Source organism: Camponotus vicinus, unplaced genomic scaffold (assembly GCF_025532165.1).
Source record: "Camponotus vicinus isolate PSW18456_S1 unplaced genomic scaffold, iyCamVici1.0 SCAF_1, whole genome shotgun sequence".
Taxonomy (NCBI): Eukaryota; Metazoa; Arthropoda; class Insecta; order Hymenoptera; family Formicidae; genus Camponotus; species Camponotus vicinus.
In genome coordinates this window covers 32,740,169-32,764,027 of record NW_028141945.1, presented here as the reverse complement: position 1 = coordinate 32,764,027, position 23,859 = coordinate 32,740,169, and the positions used below count along the sequence as shown (strand labels likewise).

At 37.2% G+C, this 23,859-nt stretch overlaps 2 protein-coding genes and 1 long non-coding RNA gene across 8 annotated transcripts in view; 2 read left to right on the top strand and 1 right to left on the bottom strand.

The window, feature by feature from the left end:
• Positions 1-159: 159 nt before the first annotated feature.
• Positions 160-23,859, bottom strand: part of LOC145961670 (uncharacterized) — a 32,328-nt gene continuing 8,628 nt past the window's right edge. Inside the window, exons 1-14 of one of the 3 annotated variants that reach the window (XM_083082125.1) lie at positions 20,354-20,443; positions 8,855-9,092; positions 8,538-8,646; positions 8,317-8,341; positions 8,040-8,220; positions 7,326-7,687; positions 6,735-6,804; positions 6,171-6,485; positions 5,880-6,024; positions 5,188-5,525; positions 4,385-4,498; positions 4,012-4,098; positions 726-1,304; positions 160-544 (exon numbers count right to left, since the gene is read on the bottom strand). In XM_083082125.1, coding sequence (XP_082938251.1) covers positions 377-544; positions 726-1,304; positions 4,012-4,098; positions 4,385-4,498; positions 5,188-5,525; positions 5,880-6,024; positions 6,171-6,485; positions 6,735-6,804; positions 7,326-7,687; positions 8,040-8,220; positions 8,317-8,341; positions 8,538-8,646; positions 8,855-9,092; positions 20,354-20,367 — 2,745 coding nt within the window. In that variant the 5' untranslated portion in view covers positions 20,368-20,443 and the 3' untranslated portion in view covers positions 160-376. Of the gene's footprint in view, positions 545-725; positions 1,305-4,011; positions 4,099-4,384; positions 4,499-5,187; positions 5,526-5,879; positions 6,025-6,170; positions 6,486-6,734; positions 6,805-7,325; positions 7,688-8,039; positions 8,221-8,316; positions 8,342-8,537; positions 8,647-8,854; positions 9,093-20,353; positions 20,444-23,859 lie in introns of those variants that run through there. The other 2 variants (XM_083082119.1, XM_083082130.1) reach the window with 2 other exon arrangements.
• On the top strand, positions 4,013-10,875 carry LOC145961791 (uncharacterized). Of its 3 annotated transcripts, none has more exons than XR_014435707.1 (4): positions 4,013-5,533; positions 7,344-7,604; positions 7,720-7,822; positions 7,894-10,875. It is a non-coding gene; the product is annotated as an uncharacterized LOC145961791 (long non-coding RNA). The 3 variants fall into 3 exon arrangements; XR_014435706.1 differs by having other exon boundaries at positions 7,720-8,199; positions 8,327-10,875; XR_014435705.1 differs by having other exon boundaries at positions 7,344-7,822; positions 7,894-8,199; positions 8,327-10,875.
• Tdrd3 (Tudor domain containing 3) overlaps positions 16,224-23,859 on the top strand; it is a 32,344-nt gene continuing 24,708 nt past the window's right edge. Inside the window, exon 1 of one of the 2 annotated variants that reach the window (XM_083082143.1) lies at positions 16,224-16,922. The gene's annotated coding sequence lies outside the window, so the exon portion shown is untranslated. The remainder of the gene's footprint in view (positions 16,923-23,859) is intronic. The other variant, XM_083082161.1, reaches the window with a different exon arrangement.

The following is a 23,859-nucleotide window of genomic DNA, read 5'->3' as shown; positions in this document are numbered from 1 at the left end:
ATCGATAAACTTCAAGATTAAGTATATCGTCGTTTTTATTTAAAAATTCAACCTCTCGTCGAATTTTCTGTTAATATTCGTACATAGAGTCGCGATTGTAGTAGATTATATTCCAAGATAGAGACTACGTGGTAAATACTGGTCGTAAAACCTCGTCGATTAATAAGAATTAGCTCCTTTACTTTATTTACTCGGTGTATAATACGATAATAAATAAGATATAAAAAACACGTACATGTGTAAAAGAACCTCTAATAGAGAGGGAGCGCCGTTTTACTTATAATAAATGGTTAGCATCGAAACGTGCAAAAATGTACAAAATTTACGAAGATACATACAAAGATTGTTCCGACATTCTCTCGACTCAATTATATTCTTATCGACTATTGTTCTCCGGATTCACTCTGATGGTGACTTTGTTGCTGAGAGCGGATGCGAGCTTCTCGACATTGCTCTGAAGAAGCTTGCTCGGCTCAGAATTCGTTGTATCGTTACTGGGTGCCGCCGCGTTTTCGGAAATAGTCTTCACGGGCGACTGATTTTCCTGAAATAAATAAATTTACATTCATAGTGTCTATTTTTCTAAAAGATACGATTAAATAACAAGTACAAGTTTCCAAAAACATAGGCAATAAAAAGTCATTAAAAATTGTTGATAGAAATTTATGATAAATGTAATTTTAGAGTCCTTCCTGACTGATCTTTCTTGTGAAATGATCACTTACTACTCCTTCAGTCTTTCTTCTGAGGTTTGATCTTTGCAGGGTTGCCACGAGTTCGTTCTGCAATCTGGACACGACAGGGCTGTTGGACGCCTCATCGACGACGCCGTTTCTATCGCGACTCGACTGTTGGGGCAAGAATTCCAATCTGGATGGCTGCTTCGTCTCACCCTCGTACGCCCCTATCCTGACGGCCACCTTGCTTCCAGCGAGAGGTTTTGAGACCTGTGGGCCATTGGTCGGCGAGACCGATGAGAACGACGTCTTGGCGAGCTCTGCGACAGGACTCGTCGCGGCATCCTTGGGGACCTTGCTTCCGGTACCGACATGTTGTGGACTTCCGTTCGAGGTCGGATTCGTCACCGGAAAGTATGTCGGCGGCGGCTTCGGTACTGTGTTGGGTGCCTCTTTCAGTTTGAACGACTCGATGCTCTGCATCTCTACCGAATCGTCGTTGCCTCGATTTTTCGAAGAGAGCGGAAGTGGAGGAGGCGCTGGAGGAGGCATTGGAGGACTCATCGTCGTCGTCGTTGTTGCCGTTGCCGTTGTCGAGGTATCATTGAGCACTCTTTTTTCTTGTTCCTAAAAATTATAATAGAACACGAGTTTGAGTTGATATATTATTCAAATAAGTTAATGAGTCAAGCACAGGCCAGAATTATATTTTAAAATTAATATTTGAAGAGATAAGATTAGAAATGAAAACAAAAGAATTTTTTACTAACACGATAAAATTATGAATTAAGATAAAATTGATATTTTAGAGAATAAAATTTTTAATATATTTTTAATGTGTCAATATGAGATTAAATACGTTTGACGCATCGATAAGTTGATTTTGGATGCACGTATCAGTTTTAAGTCAAATCGATTATTAATGTGATTTGATACATAATTACTAACGTTATAAGGCATGATTGTGACCAGCGCTTGTTTCTTTTTCATTGTGTCGGTTATATTATTCATCTTCGAGTTTTTCTTATCCATACTTCGAAATCTCCCAATGTATTTTATATGCAGCGTGTGTATGTGTGTTAGTTAATTGTCCACTTCTTTTTAAGTTGCTTTTTTCTAACATATGATCACCATACTATCCTTTATTGAATTTCCTATTATTCCTAGTAATATTCAAATAATCTTAATTGTAGTAATTTTAATTGAAAGTTGGGTTTCTAGACAGTTTAAAAAATTTTTTCCGCTTTTTTTAATTCTCCTGAAATAGAGAGATCTGTCAAGCTCCAATAAAGAAGTCTCTTTCACGACACGTTTGCATCTCGATGATCCTCCGTTTTTTGTTACGGCGTTTTGCGCGTGCGGGCCTTATTTTCTTCTAATTATAATTGCACGACCTCGAGTTTTGCGGTATTTTGCAGACCGCCGATCGCGCGACACGGCGAGCGACTGAGAAAACACGCCGCGAGAGTAACGTGCGTTACGTCGTCTTACGTCGAGTCGCTCTTATGTAAGCCCCTATTATTTTGCACGTCCGCCGCAATTCGTAGGAAACTGTCGAAGCGAAGGAAAAGAAGAAGAAAAATGTGGCACAAGAGACCCGCGTCGTGTTGCGTTGCGTTGCGTATCGCGTTGCATTCACGGTATCGAATATACCTATATATTTGCGTACGATGAAATCGCAATCGCGGCTACCGATTATAGCGAATAAATCCGCGAGCACTTCGATAACAGTGATTATAGGATGATAAGAAGTGGCAACAAACCGCTAATCAGTCCTTGGCTCTTAATAGCGAGTCATCTGTTGATCGCCGAAGAGATGAGGAGCCAATAATTTACCTCAGCGTGATAACGAGATCATTAAAAAAATATATATTTTCTCTAGATAAGTATATTTTATTATCTAGATAAATATATATGTTATCTAGACTTTTTTATTTCCAATATTTATTTCCTTTAAATGTATCCTCTCGTTAAGATTATCAGTTCTGCATAAAACACAGAATTCAATCTATAAGTACATGACAGTTTGCTTCTGATAATTTAAAGGCTAATTTAAATTTAAATTTGAATCTTTTAATTTTGTTTCTGGGTAATTATTAATTCGTAGCTGGTTTTCTCATGTTATTATCATCAGCATTATTATTATTGGTATCATTATTATTATTATCATTAATAAAACTTTCTCACGGATACTTCATTCAAGGCGATATAAGAATAATGCGATGCACACACATACGCATGAATAATTGATAGATAATTTGCTAATATATCACTTCCGCAATTAAACGTAGACGTTAATTCACTCTCGTGCACATTCTCTCTGCCGCGCGGTAATATAAGAACTGAAACAAAACGTCGTATATACGTGACTTTAAAAGTGCAACCTGCTCGTTATCTCTCGTTTCAACAATACTGAACGTTACGACCAATGTACTCTTATACAGGTATACAACAGGTAAATATGTCAGTGCGTCAGCATTACGCACACACACTACTATGTAATCTGCACGCCACACTGACAATGACTATTCCGGGATCTTCATAATTTCGTGTTCTTATCTGTTTGCACCGGCATATCCTTGCTACGGTTGTGTAATTAAAAAACGCGCTATTAGAGCCGCTTATTCTACGCTTCGAAAAATTCTTCCAAAAAAAAACGCTTTAATCAAAAATTTGATTGCGATTTATTTTCGGCGTTTTATTAAATAAAATCAATTCTTCTTTGCTATATTATTCAACACAATCATTAATTCTGTTTTTTTAAATTATCTTTCATAAAAATTATTGTAATCAGGGTTACATACAATTTTATGTGAATTATATTATTATTTATCAAAATTCTTTTATTATCTTGATTTTAGTAAATTCAAAGTCTACATCATTTCGGTTGAATTTTTATTAATTAAAATTCTTTACGTAACGATAAATGAACAAGTTTATCGATGTGTGTAGTGTTAAGGCTTGATCATCTTTACATATGCAACATGTTACGTTACTAATCGGTTTCAAAGATATGCTTATCATTGAACAGTATACCAGACTGGCGTCAGGTGGACTATTGTTATCGCATAAAAGTTAAAACATCATATATTTCGTATTTCGCAAGACAATATCGGAAAGTAAATTTGTAAATTTTATATCTATAAAATATAATAAAATTTTCTAAATCTTGTTTGTGATTTACCTTAAAATATTGAAGAAATTTAAATCTCTCTTTTTCTCTTTTTTTTCTCCTTTACATATTTCGAAAATATAATTTATATAATTTTAATAATAATGAATAATAATGAATAATAATGAACACAGTGTTTATTTGCTAATTAGCTTTTCTTACCTTCTCGAGAACTTGATCCGTTGACTGTGCCTTTTGTTGAGCAGAGTTGAACATCTTTTGGTGTGCACGTTTAAATTCCTCCATCAACTGCAAACGAGTCAGTTTTATTATAAGAGCATTTTTTATCTGATTATCTGACAATGAAAAGCATAGCCAGAATAAATATGACGGAATACTTATACCCGCCGAATAAATTTGCATGCAAATTTGTCTCGTATTTTTATAATTGTAAAGAATACTTAAGTCCTTGTGCTTTTATTATATGCAATTGTGAATTATTTTTATAAAATATAGATTATAAATCCATTAACGAAAATTAACTATTGAATCATAAACAACATTTATTATAAATGTGCAATTGCAAACAACTGACCTTATCATGTGTCACTTTTTGCTCCTGTGACCTTATAGCTTCAAGATTCTGAGGTTTGCGGATGTCCGGAGTTTTTTCCTTTGGCGCTTCCGCTTTAGCGGCGTTGTTCATTCTCTACGAGAAAAAATAATACGTCACGCATGACGATGATGAATGACCAAGAATAAGCGAAATGAGAATAATCAATCACGAGATATATTGAAAGTAATAAATATAATGTGACACTTTATAGGACGTAATTTGAATCCTGCACATTTTTAAAAAACATCTATCGTAAAAATTTTTCAAGAAACATAATTTTGAAAAAAATAAATAAAAATAGAAGATAATCTAAGTATCGATTGGCAGCAAAAGATTAAATCTTTTATGGCATATTACATGTCAGCAAAGCGTTTTATTGATAATGTTCATTTTTTATTACGATAAACATGAATAGAAGTAACATAAAAGATATCATATAGATAAATCGAAATCGAGCGCAAGTATCAGTGCAAAACAAGAATGAAGATTAAAAAATTATGAACAAGAAGGAAAGACATGGATCGTCGTCGATACACGCGATAACACATACACATATACATTATGATAGGAATAAATTACAAGAACTCGATCTTCGATCAAGCCTGGCTTTAAATTTTTTAAAACGACTTTTCGATTTCTTGATCATCAATTTTTTTCTTCTATTAGAATTACAATTTGAGCCATGTAAATTTTGCATTTTTCAGTTTATGATTTCACGAATTTTGTTCATTTTTTTTCGGTCTTATCATAGAAAAAATACTGATACTTTAATATTTATCTACCTGCTGCGCTCGCCTTTGCAACTCTTGGGTAATGGCAGTGCTCAGATCAGTGCTGGCGATTGGCGACGTCCTGGCGACATCCTTGCGTGGCGTCGTATATGCGGTCGTCGAAGTCTCTGTTGTTTTGCTAGTGACGCTGCTGGATCCACCGCCAGTCGCCGATCCATAAGAAACGGTTGACGCCGGTTCGCAGGACGACGTTGATAGCGATGATGATGTCGACGCGGAATCTTTGCTGCAGGACGATTCGAGACTCGATTCAGTTTCTGTCGAGCCGGTGCTGCCCATCGACATGGTACTACCCATTTGTATGCCCATAGCGTTCATCGGTTTCGTCTCTATAACGGTAAATAATGTAACGGTGATTGTCATATACAAAATATTAGAAAAGCGAATTTAACTTCAAAATTAAAAATTAAATTTTTATTATGTATATTAAATCACATATACATGCGACTGCATTTATTAGTAAAAAAATGATGTAAAATATATTTTAAAATAATCTTGGAAAGCAGAAATTTTTATATTTATTTATGGAAAAGATGGATTAATCTCATAGAAATATTTTTCAAGGTCTACGTCTCTGAACATAAGATCAATAGCGATGTTAGAGAATGCTCTTCAAGGTGACGGCCGAGCGAATACCGCGGCCAGTTATTATTCTAACGATGCTGCGGGAAAAGTCGTCAAACCTGCTGGCCATTTGTAAGGAAGCGGCGGCGGAGGTGCAGGTGGACAAACTGACTGATGCACCTCCACGGTCGTTATCGTCTTCCTCTCGGCCTCGCTCTGCCTCTGCAGGTCCGTCAATCGATTGCCGACCGCTTGGCCGTTCTCCTGGTGTAAAATTATTCACGATGCATTAGCAGACTTCCGTTTCTCATTTAAATCGACCGGTCGCGCTTAACGAGCCGGTATAAAAAAATAGCTCGATAACGAAAATAGAAGCACCATGAAATTGACGGATGTGCAAATTTCCTTACTTTGGAGCCATGGTACATGGGCAAGTCGTCAGCGGGTCCATCATAAATCACGTCCTGCTGTTGCCTCGCGTTATCTCGCCGATAGGCCAGCCGCCGATTGGCTTCGTCTCGTGGATTCGCGTCGAAATCGTGCACCTCGTAGTCGATCCTGGGCGCGACAGGGTCGTAAAGCGGCTCGTTGTCGATGTCGTCCTCGTAATTGCCGCGCGAATTGAAGTGATATTGCCCGCCTGGTATAGGCCGATGGTTCTGGTTCGAGCTCTGATTAACACGAATCACGGTCGTGTTATTTGGTTTTCGCGACCATTCCGGCGCCTAGAAAGTGGTCCATTTAGATTCCAATGAAAGGACTCTTGCGTACGACTCTTTTTATTTCATATTTTAATAATGAAATAAAGTTCGAACTTTCGAGCTCTGATATGCGTGGAATAGAATTTAATTTATACTCATTTTCTCTCAAATGAACTGTTTAGTAATAGATGATTTTTGTGGAATTGCTTCTATTAACTGACTGGTTTTATTGGTTCTAATCATGTATGAAATAAGATATTTTAACACCTTTACCTGATCCACGTGCGTCCACTCCGAGGAGGAACTGCAGCTACTGGTCGACAGGGCGAGAGGACAGCATATCCTATAACGGCACCCGGAAATAAAGTGGAATTTATATATATGTATATGTCTTCCGTGCTGGTGATTACGCAAGTTATGAGTCCGATTTCTAAAGAGCAGAATTTGCTAGACGCGCATTTTTACGTGGCAAGTACGGGGAATTGGACGAATGCTTACATGGCGGCAAGGAATTCAAGCCATGACCGACTCTGCGATCGTTATCGAGCGTCCTATTAATGGACCGACTTTCTCCCGATGTAAATTCATTGATGGCATCCGATAACGGTCACGAGCAACAAAATACGTAAATATCTATCTAGGTAGCGAAAGTATCGTGGAAGTGTCAGACGTTGATTTCCGCGACGAGAAGAAATAAATAATAAAACGAATGAAGCAATTAGAGAGTAACGTTTCTGAAAAATCTGTATATTCTGCTGATTCTGACATGGTATCGTTTTACGACTTGTTCGACTTAATTATTCGAAAACTGTTAATTTCACTTGATTATTCTTTTTGCATGAGAAACGTCAAATTACCGCTCACCTGCCGTTTCGATTGCAGGCATCGTCGCGCGGATATCGCTGATGCATCCTGCCATCGTGATGATGATGCTGCGGCGAGGACGGCGCGTTGTTCTGATGCTGGGACGGCGGACTCGCCGCCACAACGCTAGACGTCTCGGAGTCGTAGCCGCTGGAGCCGCGGGTCCACAGCGGCTCGGGACAGTCGTAAAGGTGATTGGGGACTGCGGGTCGTTGCACCACGAGATCGAGGATCGCCGAACTGCGCATCACCTCGATAGCTCTCTCGAATGGCAGATCAGTGAGTCGTTGCCCGTTGCACCAGATTATCACGTCGCCGGCCTTTAAACCCGCCGCTCGCGCGGGTCCCCCTTCTCTCGTGCCCTAAATGTTTGTTTTTTTTGTTGTATTTTTAGATAAATTGAATTCTTCCCCAAGCAGCTTATTGTGCAAATTCGTCTTTGAAATGTCAAAATCCAAATATAAAAATTTGAATACGATCTTGTTTCAACTAGCCAGGTAATCTCATATTGTTTTTATTTTATTCGAGTCTATTTTAATCTCGTTTTTAAAATTTATATTAATTAAAGGATGATACGACAATATATAAATTTGAAATGGCAAGATCGAACGTTGATCTTGATCAAGGCAGGAGAAATTTTGCAATAATAAAAAGTCTCAAGAATGCCAGTTGCTTCGATGTGATATAACTACATCCAATTAGGATGTTATTAACCTGGACGGTGAGACCAGGTACGATGCCCCTGCAAACGCCGCAGCCCAGACGACCCTTCTCGCCGACGAGAATCCGAATTCTGACTTCTGCGTTCGGCACGTTGCCTAAACCAGTTTCGTTGTATTGCAGCTGCTGTTGCTGTTGCTGCACCATGTGCCAGGTAACCGGATCGTTCGGATTGCTTTACGAATCATAAATGATTTTTGTAACGAGAGAATGCCGATCGAGTGAGACACGTATGGTTCGCGCAAGGTTTTAATTAAGTTTTGATACTTACTCCTTTACAGGTATCATCCCCACGCCTGCAATATAAATCAAGAGCTATAAATTCCCGTTATCAGCAACGAGATAGAAATAATTTCGCGAAGGCCGCGCGCGCGTATTACTATATTATTAATTATTTTTCTTTTCAAGCTATCTCTAGTAGAATAGATTTACGTTCGCAAGTGCAATATTATACTTCGACGTCGATAATTAAGATAGAGGTGAGATAGTTACTTCGAATTTTAAGAACCAAGACTTGCTGATTCTTCGCCAGGAGCGCGACTTCCTGATGAACAGCGTCCTCCACCGGGTAACCGTTCACCCTTAAAATCTGATCGCCTACCTAAAAGTGATAGAATAAAAATGAAAAATCAATTAATTGATACATTTTCAATATTAACTAACGTTACAGTCGCATGATTATCATTAAATCTATTCTTGGCTAATGCATCTTGAGAAAATTGACAGAAGCGAAAGATGTAGAAAGACATTTAAATTATTTTTATATATAGTTTTTAATAACAGCAATTATAAAAGAGAGTATTAAATACCCTCAATCCATTTCTATGAGCTTCGCCACCTGGTTGGACATCACTGACATAAAATCCGGCGGCGTATTCGCGTCCACCACGTAACGAGAATCCAAAGCCGGCGTTGCCGCGACGTCTCAAACGTACGTTCCTAGTCACGCCAATGACGGCCATCCTGCCGCCTCCTGCCGGGTTCCCAGGACCTCCACCGGTCGATGATCCCGTGCCAGCATTTGATGCGCTGGAGGAGCCACCCGACCTGCCGATATCATAAAAAAGACGCGTATATAAATAACATCCGTACTCTGAAGCTGAGCAGAAAAGGCCAACGAGAATGTTATCTCTTTCAAGACCCTTTAATTAAATTCAAAACGTATGCCCGAAAGAAATCTCAAAGCTACATTAAAATCTCTTCTTCAATTTCATTTCAACTTGCCATATTTTTCAGAGATGTTCGGATATTTTTCGTTCCATGAATTTTATATGAAATATTTTATTCAAGTATCTCCTCCTCTCTCTCTCTCTCTCTTTCTCGTCTGTATATTTTCTCTCGGTGCAGCTATATCCGTCCGTGTCGCTGTGATATCGTCGCGATCTTATTTTACCTCCGCGAGTAATTGTCTCGCAAAGATCCTCATTTTCCCCCCTCGCTTCGACGGGCGAATGAGCGAGCGAGCAAGCGACTCGGTACCTTTGTTCGGTGTATTCCGCCGACCTTTTTCCATCGCGCTGTAAAATTAATGACCACACCTGGCACACCGCACGCCGGCACGAGGAAGGAAGGCGAGAGGAAGCGGAGATAGTGGCAATCGAGGAACCTCGGCGAGGTGGAGAAATCTCGCGGAGGAATTCCACGCAGTCTCGAAGGAGAAAGAGGAAGACGGACCGAGAATGACTCGAAGGTGAAGCTGAGAAGCAGAGACACTTGGCTAATGACGCCGAGGATCCATCTTCCGTCGAACATCGAACAGACCGTTGTGTACAACATGGTACGATAAAGTGGACGCTGTAGGACACGGAGATGACACCAGGTAAATGACAGTCATTAGCGAGAGCGAGAATATGCTTCAGAATGAAGCCTTGCAAGGTCTTGCGAGAGCTTTCCCTTCTTGGCATCTCGGTGTACCTTACATCTACACCGTTTATTCTCTGAGAATACTTGAAGAAGAATGGAACTTCACTTTGTGCGCGTCTCCTTTGATGGGGACATGAATTTTTCGTACGGGCGTGAACTCCAAGCGTGAACCCGTGAGAACTTTCGACGAAATCGGGCAGATTACGTTCGGTCGTGGGATAATAACTATTTTATTCCGCGGCCACTGACATCAGTATTCTCGGAATGTGCATATTCAGTAATTACATAATAATAGCGTGGGATAAAGAGATTATTTTAACGCGCTTAATCGCTCTTTTTATGTAATGGGATTTGTCGCCGCTCCATGACGACGACGACGACGACGACGACGACGACGGAACACAGCTGTGCGCAAACGTCAAATTGCCACGTCGTGTCGCCGGAAGATCCATTATGCAATCGCCCATGAGAAAGAGAAAAGAGGAGAGGACAATGGATGCACGTGGCAGCGTTTCCGCGACAACAAGCGCGTCCATACGGAAAGACGTACCGTTACGGTTGTCGATATCATTGTTTGACGATCGAACCCCGAAAGTGTTACAACTAAGGCAAACGTCTCTCGCATACACCTTTCTTCAGTCAGGTCTGCCTTTGCGCGAGTGACCCGCCCGTGTCACGATCGATCGCGATCGCCGTGCATCACATAACACACATATTAATCCGATACTCGATATTCCGTTCACGAATTATGTTAATTCCCGTTCGCCCCAAGACTACAACGTGTGATAAAGTTAACGAAAGGAATTTCAACGATAAAATAGTAGGACATGAAAGAAAGAAGTACAGAAGAATTATTCTTAGTACATATTATTTTTACTTAAATAGAAAATAAAAATTTTTGCGCGCGTGCGTGTGTGTGTGAACGTATTTAATTTAATAAAAACTTGATCGAGGAATTATCGAAAAATCTTGTTGTATGTTTCTTATTATTCTCAGATATAAATTACGACACTCCTTCCTCGCATTCGATATTCGAATTCTGATTGTGCACGTGTAAACGCAATAATAACAGGACATGTGTGAATTATTGAATTATGAATTCCGTTCGTGTCTTATGTTAATTATATCGAGACAAGTTTCGATCGACTTGAGGAAAATAGCAATGAATATATCCGAGTACGAGAAATGTGTTTTGCATACTCATATGAATGTGAGAAATGCATTTTGTATGCTATTGCCAGTTACGAAATAATATACATTATTAAGCTATTCTCATATCGTTATCGTATAATTATTCTAGTTTTCTTATCTCTCACCTAAGTTTGTGCGCAATATTTTTATTATTATTATTATTATTTGCGTATGTATTATGATAATAGCATGAGTCACGAAGGATGCGAGGAACGTCCAGCTCGCCGACAATGTGGAGAAAGTTGATGTAAGCTTGCAAAGAACACGGAAAGGCACGCCCTAACGAATGTTCTCGTCCTTTCGACTCTCATGTCTGTTTCTTTGATTCATTGTTCATGGCTAATTATATTGCAAATGAAAGGTAAAAACTTTTTTAATATTTATTTTCTCCAAAAAAATGTAAAGGAAGAAGAATTTTATTTTTTTCCTGTCTCTTTTCGACTTATTCACATTTAATGAGTTCTCTCAAGGATTAAAAAAACTCCCTATATATTATATTTTAATTGTAATTAGATATTATAATTATTTATTTTATTAATATATTAAAAAAACGAAAAATTTAATAATTATAAAATTTTAAATAGTTAATAAAGTTTTCACGGAGAACGTTTGAGTAATCGCGAGAAATTTAAGAAATCGTTTCAATGTATTTTCGTAGCGGTTTTTATGGTTTAACCTCAGGAATGCCAGAGAGAGATATACGTATTGCCGCAAGTCTCATGGCGTCTAACTTTAGAACTGGTAGCAAGCAGTCGAACCAGAAGTTGACAAATTGTTACCAGGCGCGTTTAAAGTACCACCGGCAATTCGCCTTTCAGTTTCCCGCAACCATATCAGTCTTTCCTTATGGTTAATCTCTCCATGAACAGATTATTATTAAAAGTATAGCACGGCAAGATATATCAATTTTTATGTAACGGAATTGATGATAAGTTATTCAAGAATGTCACGGTAGTTTCTCTTCAAAACTTGTTGCTTTTCAAAAGTATTCCCTTCGACCAGTTTTATGAATGAAAAAACCAGTTTTGAAACAAGTTCGAGTTGCGTAATATCACAAATATAACAGTCAAAAGATGTTCTATATTCCCTTCGAAGCGTCAGTAAACTTGCTTGAAATTTAAAAAAAAGCATCGGCGTTTTAATAAAAATAGAAATATTATAGATATATAGAATATTTATTTCTAAAATATAAACGTGTATTGACTTGTCATACTTATTTTCCTATATCACTGCATAGATTTGATTTATTTTCATATTTCCAAGTTTTAGCATAATATTAATTACCTTCCTTCTTTTCCTGGTTCTTCTAAAACTGTTCCAGTTAATTCAGATTATTATGAAAATCACGCTTCGATGCTTTGCAACTGGAGCAACTATAGCCGTGATTGGAAGCGGAACACATGTTGCGTACAAGTTACAAATTATATGTTCAAATATAAGACCTTTTCTCTACCGCCTCCGAGTCGCAGAATCGTTCCAGTTTCATGGTATCGATTGTGCGGAATTTATGCCTATACGTCGTTCGTCGACTATAGTCTTCAAACGTGACGAAACGTAGTACTATACGACCATTGTGCGCTTCGTGATAATGCAAATTTCGCGTGTCGCTCGTTACAATAGCAGTATCGACGCGCTGCATCGCCATTTCCCAAGTAAAATTCATTTTCGTCACGGCCGAATTGCTGTGCATTCCCGGTGTCTGGAATGGCATAAAGCCGCCCAGGGTAAGAAAGAGATACGGAAGAAATCGGGCGTGTTTCACGTTTCTTCCCTTCACGCGCGACCGACCACGATCCATTCAATCCGGGGAATCCGCGTCTTTGATCTCGATCAATTTACTTGAGCGCACTGGTCGTTGATCCTCGAGGGTTTTGCGGTTTCCGATCATCGACCCACGAGGGTCACGGATTCGTATGATGTCATATACACGCATTCCGCACGACTGTAGAAACGGGATCTATATACGAGAACAGAGAGAAGGTAACAACCCTTTATCTATGATTAATGATCGTAGTTTAAATGAAGCAGATAAAGTCAGAATGTATGTTCAAATGTTCGATAATCAAATGCGCACATTTTTTTAATTGTCTCCATTTTCTCTCCATGCGATAACGTGTACACAGTTGGATTCTATTAAAAATACCTCGGCATACACATGTCTAACGAAGATAATTTCTTATGATGGGATTAGAAAGCAAGAAAAGTGATGCTGATCGCGGCCGATCTGACATCCGTCGTCGATGATAAATCGTGCGGAATATCGATCATAGGGAAAGTCTCCGTATCGGAAGGAAAAAAGACGAACGGAACAGCAGTTTCCGGGATTCTTTAGATGCGTTAACGATTTACGAGTCTCGTTACAAGTTTCTTTTCTTCATTCGTAGACTGATGAGTGAGAGAGGGAAGGAGAGAAAAGAGATGGCGGACGTCGTCGGAGAAAAAAAAAACTCACGAAGCTTATTGCCGTGTTTGCGGTGAACGGTAACGGTGATCATCTCCTGGCAGTAAAGTTTCGAGCCATCTCTCTCTCTATTCCCGACTCGTCTTAGTATCCGGCCAGCTGGATTTTAATGTTGATAGAATGACGAATAATTTTTTCGTTGGTTAACAGGAATATTTGCGAACAACGCGAAAAGTGCGAGCTCACCCTTGGCACTCCTCTTCTTCGAGTACCATATCATTTTAAATTTGATGCATTTTCAAATTTAGAAAATACTTTATCAATGCGATTTATACTTCCCTTTCAATAGCATTAATGTATTATCCGCGTCGTTCTTAAATGAAATCTCTTTTAAGTATCTATTACGAAATAAAAATAATAATTTTATGAATATCCAGGTGCGCAAGATGCCCTAAAGAAGAAAGTGCCCACGCGGTTATTTTCTAGACGACTAGTTTAATGAGAATACACATGTACTGCATGTGCATTTAATCATGGCTATTTCATCAATCAGAGAAGATTGGAAAACATTGGACTGTATGGACGCAAGATTTATTATGGAATCGCTCGCTATCAGATGGAATTGCGATGATTTTTGCCGAGCTACTTGTGGGTAATTGCATAATGTTATACCTTATTAAGACCGAGCTAAGACCGTTCCGCGAAGAAGCATGTGGGTTACACAACGGATATTTGATTCCGCGATGTTCCATTCGTTCGTCACGTAAGTCCGTCTATCTAAAGCGTATCGCAATTCCTATTAAATCTATGTTTTTAACAATTAAAGTAACACCTAGCACGGCGACACGCTTGTCTTTTCCGGGACTTTCTTTCCGTTCTGTCCGAGAGAATGCAAGATGATGCGGGGATCTTTTTATGTATCGAGAAAATTCAGTAGAGCAAGCAGAAGTGGGTCAGGTAAGCAGAAAAGATATAGCGATCCTCATGGCCACGAACGATACATTTATTAACTTGTTAGTATACTAATTAACTTGTAACCGACCGCGAAATAAATATTCAAGATAAATGACTCTTGGCTTGTTTTTACATCAATAATTTGCCACAATCCTAAGTGTCTGATTTCATTTTCTCGATGAAAAGTATGTCGTGATTATTTCTACGAATGAAAAAAACTTATCGATGTATAGAGTGTCTCGTAATTACTGTATTAATATTTTATAATAGCGCATTATAAATATTAATTAAGATTAAACATTTATGTATAAAAGATTAATAATAAATAATATTGATTTTCATTAGCTAATTTTATTTTTTAATTTCTTTTTTATTTGTAGATAAATATAATCAGTTGACATTGACAAATTAATTATTAACAATGAATTTTATATATATTATTATTACATAAAAGCTATTTGAGTCTTCTTTAAATAAAAATTTAAATGATTTATTATTATTAGAGAGAATAGAGAGAGCATTTGTAATATAATATTATTTGAAAAATTAAATTTATCTTTTAATAAAAGAGTGCAATGAGAGGTCATATGATATAAATCAAAAACACAAAGCAATAAAGGCAAAGGGACACAGGTGGAAGAATTTTTACCAAATTATAAATTGTATTAAAAATATACAGTTATATACACACAATTCTTCGCATATTACAAATTTCCAATTCAATATACAAAATATTATTGTGACAACGTTTCGACTTCATCCAGGTCCTTTTCAAATGTCGACAAGTTAAATTGAAAACATTTTTCAATTTAACTTGTCGACATCGAAACGGATCTGTATATTTTTAATACAATTTATAATTTGGTAAAAAATTCCTTTGCACACTTCCATCTGTGTCTAGGGCTCTTTGCTTTTATTGCTTTGTGTTTTAAAATCTTTGTTTTCATTTTGTTATCGAAAACATTTAATTTTTTATATACATCTCTCTTTCTAAATAATTATTACATTATTTTCTCTCTCGGGAAGTTCTAAAAAATTATATATATATTTTAAAATATAATATTTTACATATATTCCAAGACACATGCTCGATCGAGCAAAATTAATCATTATATTAAACATGAACGAACCTATAGAACAAAAAATACAAAAACTATAGTAGTCTATTCCAAAATAATTTCAAGTGCAAAAAACAAAATATTATCGACGAATGTTTACATATTTCGTAGGTTGAATTGACCGGCCTACCGCGTAGTTTCTCTGCCACGTACGACGCGCTGTTGTTTACATACGGTTACCTTGTTTGTCATTCGCGCGGCGAGAGTCGGGCCGGTAGGCAACGGCGCGTGACGCTTCATATATCGTCCCGTTATTATCCGTCGAAATACGACAACTCTCTACAATTCGCGTTTATTTCAGGCCGCACAATTAATTGTCTCGCAATTAACGATTCGTAAGCGTCTCGAGCGTATCTATTTATCAAAGCAGGTATTTTGCATAATTTATTTACATGAAGATAAACATTATAAATTATGAATCATGTATTAATTACGGTATTTAGGGCGATAATTATCGCTGTAATTATGCTTAGATTCTTTCATCATTTTCGGATTGAGAGCGCGAAGTAACGAATCAAATACTATGCGTACAAGATTTATATACGTTCGATATTACGCGTTTAATATTGAATTTCGATTTTATATTTCCGGACACTTTTAATTAGTCTTCAAAATTTTATTAATCGCGTCTTCCAGAATTAAATCAGCTAGGTATGTCCAATATTTTTGAACATACCTAGCTAACTTCATTTAGTGACACGTTACGAGTACACGAGACGAGTCGACTACGAGTGGCGTTCGTAATATATTTAATTAGTAAGTAACACTCATATATCACCTGTCTTTCACTTTGTCAACTGCATAGCATTAACTCGATTATAGCTTTATCATTTAAAGTATCTCGCGAAATTTATTGAAGGAAAGAAATTCTTTGAAATCTGTCGCGCGCGAGCAAAGTTAACCTTATTTTCGGAGATTTACATTCTGCGGATATTTATCTTAAATTTTAACTCTTATTTATATATATTGCTTTGTATCATGGGATAGTAATCGCCTTAAAACGCGAACGTGTATTATAACATTCATTTTGTAACATAATTGCGAGGCTAGTGATTTTCGAATTCGAGATTTATCAGGTTGCTCTAATTTACGAGACAGCGCAGGTGTCGCTTGTATACGCGCGTTCGTTCACTTCCGTTGCAATCAAGTGTACGTCGCATGTAATTAACGTCGGGAGTGCCGTACAAAGTGCCGCGCGATCGTAATATTCTTAGTACGCTCGATTATAATTAACTAGTGTTTTCGCGAGTGAATTTCGCGTGTGCTATAACGAAGAACAACGAAGAACGGAGGAAAAAGAGAGGAGAGAATCCGGGATGGCATCGAGCAACAGCGAAACAATTATATAAGGTAAATAATCTATTATTTATTTATTATTCTTTGTTTAAGCTTAATTATTCCCATATTTTTTGTGAATATTATATATATAATATTCTTCCTTTGTTTTATTAAAAAAAAACCAAAATTATTTAATAAATCATTTATGTATTCAATATTTATATAAATTTGTAAAATATTTTTATAAATTTTTATAAATTTTTTATAAATATTTTTATATACTTATAAGAAATTAATTATTATTTACATTATTTATGGAAAAATTAAATTTTGATTTATTAAATTTTATGAAAAAGTTTATATATATATCTTTATATATATCTAAGAATTTGAGAAATAATGTAAGTAGTTTTTAATTAAATATTTGTTTAAAAAACTGAATTTGAAACTATAAATTTTTTGAAATATTATAATTATTTAAAAAAAATTCCTCTATGGAATTTCAATAAATTTATATTTTACAACTCAGAATTTACAATTTCGCCGCTGTGCAATGTATCGGTGAATAATATAAATTTTTATTTTAATTAGGTAACAATTTTGAATGAAAATCGTAAAGTGTAAGGTGTATATCGCGATCAATATGAGATTATACGTCTTGAAGAAAAAAGAGACAATAATAGTAGTTTACTGACAACGCGCGATATTCATTTTTTAATTTGTTAGGCTCATTTCATTATTTATTCAAGGCGGCTCGTATCGTAATCTGCCCGCGTTTCATGCATATTTCTCCGAGAATAATATCGCGTGCATATCAGGAATACGTGCATTCGCGATCGAATATATGTCATTGACTTTGTATCTTTTCGGCTTAGGAAATGGGAGATTCACTTTCACACGATGGAAAGCGGCGGGGAATCGCATGATAGATCGTATCTGCGGATCAATTTATATCGCGAGTCTTATCACGGATAATTAAAATCTTCTAGCTATCTCGATCGTTATATCTGAACGATGTTACACAGGCATTCTATACTCCCATAATTTCCAGATTTTTATCGGGCCGCGAGCGCCATAAATCGCGGATGCTCATAATGATAGTTTCGAACTATGGCGAGTAAGAGCGAATCTCATCGTAAACTCTTGAAAATAAGTCAAGGAGCAAGATAATAAGCTTCGGTGAATTTTTACAAAGTATTTTTATTATCGTTCTGAGAAAAATATTGCTTACATATACATGTCGAAGATTAGATTTCATTAAATGTAATATCTCATGGTTAAAAAAATTAATGATACGAAGAGGCGATTCAAACCGAAAATGAACTGAAAAAGTTTATCGGCATCCTATTCATATTCATATTCATTTGTATTCCGACAGTAGATATATGGATACAAAAAACACGTGTGTATTTCAAAGAGATCGATGTGTGTCAGCAGGTCAGCAACACCCATCAGTGGCAGTGATATCTCTTCGACATTTATGTAGTTGCCGGCTACTGAGCGCAAAACAACTATCATTTGACAGATTATTAATTATCCAATATAAGACTATTGACTTTGCGACATAGAAAATTAATTCCCTTGTCTTTTTCGCTTTCTTACTCCAAATTTAAATAGCTTATTTTTTAGAAATTTAATTATTTTTACAATTAAAAAAGTTTAGTTTATATTAAATTGTCAGATAATTGTTAGATTATATTAATATTTAATTATAAATAAATAAAGATAATTTGGAATTTTTTTATATTGGATAATTTTTGAATAAAGGCATACATTCTACATATGTGTTCGAATATATTTAAAAATAAATTTGTATACACACGTCTCATGATTTTTCCGAGAATTACCATGAATTATTTGTCACTTACACATTGCGACAAGCGTTGTACCATTTACCACGACCTAGTAAAAGATTAATATGATATTGCCTTCGTGCGATGCATCTTTCTACATCGTTTCGTTCAACATATGGTATATATGGTACGTCGCCAAGGCAATGGACACATGTCGCTTAAATTAACATGCAATTTTGTGGCTTAATTGTGCGGTTCGACACTAAAAAAAGGACATCTGTTATATCGTGAGTAACCGCAACGCTCCTTTCAGCCGTTGGCGATTTCGCAGTCACCCAGCACACTTTTTCGCGTTCAATGTTCACCCGCAAAATGGATTCGTAATACATGACCGAGAACCGTCTTCCTGAACATAATTAAACCGCTCGCTGATTAATCGTGTGATTCTTGCGATTTCAGGCGTACGCATTTTGTTTCTTAGAAGCGCGTGTTCAGAAATTGTCTAATTACCGTCTGAAATTGGCTCGAAAGTAAAACCGTGTCGGGTGAACGCAGAACACGTTCGAACACAATGGCATTATTACGCGTATAATGGTTTATCTCAATTTTTTCCATGTGCAAGCACAAGCGCGATTGCTCCCGTTTCTCTCGCACTAATTGCCGTCCTTTTGTAGCCTGTAGCCGACTTTGGCATGATCCGTTGCGAGTATTATAGGCGAGCATTCCGTTAAATTACGAACCGCGAAGACTAAAATCAGATTGCAAGATTCTCGTGAGAATAATGATTTTCAACTGAAGATATATTATGTCAAATATATTCATGATTAAATGTGATGATTCGACTTTTGTCTCATATCAATTTCGCGTAATTTTTTCCACATAATTTTTACTTCATAATTTCCAAGAATAAAACAGATGCTTTCTGACATGTGAAAAATTATATTTTTTTATATTTCTGTTAAATATAAAACAATTTATATATTATATTGCTTTATATGTCAATAAATTATGACAATTATCAATGTTAATAATTTAAATTTGTAAATTAAAGGCACGCGAGTTCACTGTCCGGTCAGAAAGCTTTCTAACGTCCTCTCTTTTAACCGCATTAGCCGGGCATAATATTGTTCAGCGAAATTATTGCGCGATTATATCAATCTTATCGGAGGTTTTCACTCGCGAGGATGTTTTTACGGGTGAAAGTCGAAAATTTGCAAGGAGAATAAGACACGCTTGATTAAACGCTAAATTACACTCCACACGATATTGTCGCCGAAGGCGGCATCTCTGCTGCGTAAAGATAAAGTAACGATAATCCACTAACTTTGCAATCCGTTGCAGAGTTTGTTAGCTAATCGGTTAATTATTTTCTGCGGGGCAAAATATTGTAATAAATCATAAACAATATTATATCCAGTATTATTATTAAAGGAGAACATTAAGATTAATTATAACTTAAGATTAGTTACAATTCAACGATAATTTTGGCTACATGTGACGTCAGAATAGAATCTTGCTCGTAATATTTTCTTTAAAAAAATTGATTTTATATTGCATAAGCGTGCGCGCGCCCAAATCCAATTAAAGCCGTAATATTCTTAGTTAATCAGACACTGTGTGATTGAGAAGAAACTACGATCCCAAAAGGGTTAATCAACGTTGCACAATTAACGGAAGCCTTAATTCGCCTTCGTATAATAACCGACGTACCTTAATTCGAACATTACTGCCTAGGTTTCCATGACGCGTATAAGGAAAGGAAAGTCTTCAGGCGTCAATTCGTTAATCCGTGTCCCTCGAACGGCAGGTAGAACGTATGTATACAAGCCTTTGAATGACACGTAAGCGTGGGTTTATGAACTCGACGTTACATAACGCAGCACCTTATGTGTGTGCCAATATCTATTTATTCTACAGCCGACTATACGTTATACGTTGTACAATCGCTCGCGAGAATTCGATTCAACATCAGATCCTCGATCTATTTTCAAGATCAATGGCTCTGTTCCCCTTGACTCTTCTCAGGCCTTCGAGATACATATTCGTCTTTCATTTTGATTGCATTTTTTAATTGGAAATTAATATTTTTATGTATGAAATTTTTTTAAGTAACGTGCGAAAAGATTTTGATAGAGAAATAATTTGTCAATATATGCAACTATTTTATCGAAATTTTAATTGTGATATACATTACTTTTTTTGCTAACAATAAGATAAAAATAAATTTAAATGCCATTGATTTAAGGACATTATCGATACCATTCAATTATCATACAATAAGTTTCTAATTATTGGATCGTTTATTGCAGCATTGGTTTCCACTTTTTTCCAGTAAATGAATCTAGAATATGCGTATTATCAAATTTACAATCGCGTGTCATAGAAATAGATTGAGCGTGACACTTTAATCGTATCGCGGGAAAGCAGTAGCACCTACAAAGACACGCGCGACACGCGACCTGCACCTGCTTTCACGAGTAAAAGAGAACACGCGGTTGTTTGCAAATAGCCGTCCATCATAACCGAGTATTCGAGAGGTGCGAGCTGACCTTTTAGCGGTGCGCTGATTACTTCGAAAACATTGCACTTCGCTTCAGTAAATTCAACGGATCGTATAATTCTCGGATCACCGACACCGTTTCTTACTTTGATGGTTATTAGACTTTTCGCACGATTCAAGCACATATGAACGCGCTGACTAATGTTTTATTCGCGTGAGTGTGATACGTGAACGCACGTACGTAACGGAATATTTCGAGATAAATTAAGAGAAACCCGTGACTTTTCTGATGTTTAAAATAAATCTTGGAATCGATCTTTTCCAGCAAAGATTTTTTATACAGACATTATTGCTTCAATATTGAATAACTAAGCTTCAGATTGAAGTGTTAGAGATAATTTGCCTCTAGATGAAGAGGGTTCCGCGATATTCTTCAGCATAATTTAATTTGTGAAATTCACGTATCTCACTTGAATCACCAATGATAAAATTGTCGACATTCTTTTTATTACGATTTTTAGTCCAGAACAAAGTTTTCCTGGACTATGTCCAAATAAAAAATTAGCGTATAGGATTGCGGCCGGCCAGAGGAAGGTCCGATAGGGTTAAGGGTTAAGAGCTAATCGAGTTTTCAGTTGGCAGGTAACTTCCCGCGGTTGCAAACTCGTAATAATTGGCTTTCCTCTGCGAATTCCGTTCAATCGAACCGTCCCGATTGACGGCGCTATCGAGGCTCGACCCGTGTGTTGCATCGTCTCGCGAGATAACGACGTTTCTATTCCGCTAATGCTGTTGCGCCGCGCGCGAGTTGCGATTTTTCAATGACCTTTCCCATAGCATACTCGCGCGCGCTGTGGTATTTGTTCAACGAACGGATAAATAATCGTAGATACGCGCCTATCGGCTGGTGGTGGTGCTCGCTTGCGTGTTGCACTTGCTTCTACAGGATGCTCCATAACCCGCGATTTTAATCTCAACGAGCAAATCCTCCTGCATAAAATTTGATTTTTTTTTTGTACGAAAATTTGCAAGCATTAATAATTTGAAGCGATTTAAAGAAAAAGGAAACTGAATTTTGAACGGTCAAATCAGATGAATGTTGATGATCTGTCACCTGTCACGTGTGATCTATTTTTTATATATTGTCAAAAAGTCTAAATAATTTTTTTGTAAGAAAAAATCCCTCAAAACTTTAAATTTAACGATGTTATTTTTGAGTTTGAGACCTCCTGTACGTCGACTGCAAAAGTATCTTGAGGCTGGGAAGAAAGGAGGGATGAGATTGTGTGTTTCTCTACGAGGCTGGGTTAGACGCGACGTAACCGGCATCGCAATCCCTAATTATGCAATGTTCCTCTTCTTTTTCTTTCAATGCGAGGTCTCTCGCTTGGCTCGGCGTGAGTTTTCTCACGCACCTGAAGTTCCGAATGCCGCGACTATCGCGGCATTTCTAGACACGCGAGCATTATTTAGACAGTACATGAAACCGCATAAACGATTCGACCTGGAAGCAGTTCCGAGTTCCGACCGTATCTCAGAAGCAGCATAATTGAATAATCGGGTTAAGAAATGAAAAATAGACATATCAATATTAGAACTTAAAATATGAAAGGCCGACATTAATTATATGTCAAGATATTTCTAGCGCTTGCCGATCGTGTTGAACAATTGCTATCGTGGGATACCTTTCATACTTAGATTAATATTAACTCATGTATAGGGTCGATTGTTTTTCTCTTCGTGAGGCGAATTAAATCAAGCCATCTTTTGGAGGAAAATGTTGAATAATCAAATTAATTTGTCTCATTTGAGACAAATTCATCGTGCTCTACCATCTCTCTCGCCAGATATTCTCTCTCCACATCGGATAAAAGCGGGAACGATGAGGCGGACAATAGTCCGTTACACAAGTCAAGTGGCGGAAAAATTTCGAGAGGTAGAAAGAAGCGCGGGCGAGACGAGCCGTAACGAGAATCCCAGAATTGTGTCCGGCGACATGAGGAAACCGACACACAAATGCTTGTTGAAGCATTAACGGATGAAATAGTCCTGTTCCGAAACACTCTTCGGCCAATATTTTAGTTTTGCTTTAATTTTATTTACCGCAAGCTTTACAGAAATGACAACGAAACCCGGTCGTTAAACGAGCGGCACCAGCACGCTATAAAATTCAATTGAATTTAACGTACGCGATTGTTGGGTGAGCAGTCGCATACTTTCCCGGGTCATAAATCATTTAGAAAATATCCAGTTGCGTACGACTATTGTTGCATATCGAGAAACTCGCCGTTTGCGCAATAACTCTCTCCGTATAAAAATGTATCACTCTTATTCCCACAGAACAAAGAGAAGAGGAATTAAATTTCTAAAATCACAGAAATATTTATGTGGAAAGCAGAAAGTTGTTTCTCTCAAAAGTCGGGCTTACAATAACGAGCGAATTAAATCTCGCGGAATCGCAAGCGATCTTGGCCACTGAATCGTACATATATTGATTTGTAATGTGGAAACAATTTTCATAATAAACTTATGCGAGGCGCGCACATCCCGCTTAGAGGTAGATACCTTAATAGCACAAACGAGAGAAATTTTGCATTAGGTGGCTTCACGCAATTCGCAGCGGAGAGCCGCGACTTTCACTGCCACTTTCATTACTCTCAAGTATGAAACGTTGTCATGAAATCGCTTCATAGATGGAATTACGACAGACATTACC